The sequence below is a fragment of the Acanthisitta chloris genome, unplaced genomic scaffold, assembly GCF_000695815.1.
Source record: "Acanthisitta chloris isolate BGI_N310 unplaced genomic scaffold, ASM69581v1 scaffold4926, whole genome shotgun sequence".
Taxonomy (NCBI): Eukaryota; Metazoa; Chordata; class Aves; order Passeriformes; family Acanthisittidae; genus Acanthisitta; species Acanthisitta chloris.
The window spans coordinates 4,929-8,175 of NW_008676332.1; the positions used below are offsets into that span (position 1 = coordinate 4,929).

The window sequence follows — 3,247 nt, forward strand, 5'->3', positions numbered from 1 at the left end:
GCAGGCTCCTCCAGCTGCTGGGGAGGCTCTTCTGCAAGATGAAGAATGAGGATGGGTGGTGGGGTGGGGGCTCCCTGGATACCCATGTATGTCCCTAAACACAGGTAAAAAGCCCCACAGCATCCATGGTCTCCGTGGGGACGGGAAAAAAAGGGATGTGCAGATGGGGGGAGCATGGGTCCCCTGCACCCCAGCCACAAGGAGAGAACAATCTCCTCTGTTGCCTCCACAGCCACAGCCCAGGCAGTGCCATCCCCCTCTGCAATAGTAAACCACGGCACAGGCACCGCTGTGCCTCATAGCACTGGAGGAACTTGTGGCAGTTCCCAGGATGGACCCCAGCTGCTGCTCTGCCCCCTGACCAACCACAGCCCCTCTGCTGGGACAAGCACACCCGGATTGCCCTGTGGTAGGATATGGAGGGGACAAGAGGACAGGGTCTGCTCTACCACGTCCTACACACACACACACCACCGCTTCTCACCTCCAGCCATGTCATCTTCTCGCTGGGGTCAAACCCATCCCACAGGTCTTGCTCATGGGTCTCATCAGGTACCAAAGGAAAGGAACCGAAAAACAAGCGGTACACCTGCACCGAGACAGGAGCAGGGCTGCCAGGTGCGCTGGGAGCAGAGGCACCTGCTTGCCCAGCAACGCCCTGGCATGGGGTGGCACGACAGGATAAATCCCAGCTGGGTGCCTGCTGACCCCCACCCTGTGGGTCTGATGGTCAGGGCTCAGCCTGGGCCAGGACGTGGCTATTCACGGGGCAGCACAGACCCCTGCAAAGCCTGGCAATTACCCCCCTCCCCGTGGGTCATCACCCACCTCCCGCAGGTCGATGCTGGAGCCCAGGAGCAACTCGGCCGTGCTGTTGGGGAGGGACAGGTTCTGCATGAGGAAGCGCTGTAGTTCGCCCTGGTCCTTGGCTGCCCATGCCAGTGTGAAGCCAGACCCTGGCAAGGAGCAAGGTGGAGGGTCAGAGCAGTCCACCAGTATCAGGGACATGGCATGACCCCACAGCAGGCTTTGCCCAACACAGCGATGCGGGACAGTGGCAGGGCACTACCATACACCATCACATCACTGGTGCCAGGCAGGTGGGCATCTCTGTCCCTGCCCATGCAGGCAGCAGTGGTAGACAGGGCACAGCCCACCTGCTCGGCTACTGAAGTGAGTCTCCATGGAGCTGGTCTCGGGGCTGCTGAGGGCCTCCATGTGCCGGCGAAGCGATTCCAGCTCCTCCTCCAACCCTGGGTGCTGCGGGTCAAAGAGGCTGCTCTGCTCCACGGCCTCGCTGAGGTGCTCCAGGAGCTGCGTCACCCTGCAAGAGCCCAGCACCACCCTCGTTTCAGGGACAGAAAGGCAATGAGCCCCTCAGGCGCAGGGGGCAGCAGTGCTGCCTGAAACGGGGCATGACTGCCCTCGTCTGTGCACTGAATCCACTCTGACAGGGCACAGGGGAGCCCCAGCACCTCGAGGTGTCCCTAGGGGCTACCTCTGTCCTCCTCCCAGCATGGAGCACCCAGGGGAACAGGCTGAGTCGTTCCTTGCACCCTGAGGACACAGTGCTCTGCACCCAAGCACTTTGGGGGACACCAGCTTGTGCCTCATCCCCAGGGCGGCAGTGCCAGCATGGGAAGGGGCAGGCTGTGTGCAGGAGCATGCAGGAGGGTGCAGGCTGGGAGGGGAAGTGCGTGGTGAGGGCAGAACTCACGTGGAGTTGGAGTACTGCAGGAAGCCAAACTCATCACGCTGGCCGTCGGGGCACAGGGACTGCATGACGGGCAGGATCCCAGCAGAGGTGAGCGGGGCTGCCGTGTAGAAAGCTGGAGCCAGCAAGAGTGCAGCAGAGGCCAGGGAAGGTGTGGGCAGGAGGCAGGAGAGGCAGGGAGAGGGGAAGAGGCCACCAGAGAAACAGACACTCAGTTCAGAGAAGTGTGCACCAGGGTCTGGGAGCCCACAGGAGGCTGGCGGTCATGGTCAGAATTAGCAGCTTGCCCACTAGGGCTGTCCTGGCTGGTGACCCCATGGGGCTCCTGCTACCCTGGCTCTTGTCCCCACCCACTCCCCTCTGGGTGGCAGGTCTCTTGAGCCCCAGGACAATGCCAACTTCTGCTGCTTGTCCCCAGGACGGCCGCCAACCTCCTCAGGGCTCCCGGCCCCTCCTGTTAGTAACCTCAGAGTCACCGCTGGATCTCCAGAGGAAGAGAAGGAAGAATACAACAGGGAAAAAAAGAGTTTTCACCTGCAGCTCCCAGAGCACCCAGCCTCCCTCCGACCCAGCTGCCCCAACGTGCAGCTGCTGGAGATGGGTAGAAATGAAAACACAGAGGGAGAGATGGAAGAAACAAGGAGAGCAGAAACAAGGAGGGGCCAGTAAACCTTCCCCCCTCCGCCGGCACTGAGCCATTGTCCCTGCCACAACCTTTCCATGTCTTTCCCTGGGGCAGGGCAAGCCGAGAATAGCCCTGCCCGATGGGGACCAGAGGTTGTCACCAGGTAGTACCAGGCAGGGACCCTGCTCTCACCACCCCAGCCAGTGGCCCTGTGGTTAGAGGTGGATCAGTGCTGTTAGCACAGCCACGAACAGCAGGGGCTGGTGAAGATGGGCTTCTGGCAGGGAACAGGGACAGCCCAGGGCAGGGACAGGTGCAGCACAGGATGGGACAGCAGCCTTCTGGGGTGATGGAACCCACACTGGTGGCCATGATACAGTTGGTGACAGCATCAAGTGCATGGGTGGAATCTTCCTGGCCTCCAGGCTCCTAGCTGTGCCGAATCCAGCTTGATCCAGCCACAAGGGGCCAGGACAGGAACCTGGTGGTGGTGCTAGGGTGGGAGCTAGCCCCAGCCCCTTGGTGATTGGGCAAGACTGGGTGACCACAGGCCACCACATGGGTGACAGCACCCAGCAGGTTCCACCTCAGGAGGGAGGCAAGAAGGGGTAGGACAAGCTTCCACCTGGCCTGGAGAGCCCTCTGCAGTGCAGGAGGCTGCAAAGGCCACCAGCAGCACCTGGGGAGCCCAGCACCTGGCAGGGACACCACCACAGCCCGTCAGCTCCCAAGGAGAACAGGCAGGGGCCACACTGCACTGCCCAAGCTCATCTTCACCAGCGGCAGAGGAAGGCAAGGGGGTTACAGAGGTGTGGATTAGGCCAGAGTGATTTGATCAAAACCAGGCTCTTTGTCCCCAGACTACAAGGCCAGCACAGGCAGAGGAAGGGGGGGAGGCGCCCACCCAC

The 3,247-nt window shown here is 61.6% G+C and overlaps 1 protein-coding gene across 1 annotated transcript in view; it reads right to left on the reverse strand.

Moving 5' to 3' along the window:
- Positions 1 to 3,247, reverse strand: part of LOC103803520 (ATP-binding cassette sub-family A member 2-like) — a gene marked incomplete at both ends in the record, with an annotated part of 8,989 nt that overhangs the window by 4,811 nt on the left and 931 nt on the right. The window contains 4 exons of the mRNA XM_009076080.1: positions 485 to 589; positions 829 to 956; positions 1,158 to 1,324; positions 1,718 to 1,829. Of these exons, the coding sequence (XP_009074328.1) occupies positions 485 to 589; positions 829 to 956; positions 1,158 to 1,324; positions 1,718 to 1,829 (512 nt within the window). The remainder of the gene's footprint in view (positions 1 to 484; positions 590 to 828; positions 957 to 1,157; positions 1,325 to 1,717; positions 1,830 to 3,247) is intronic.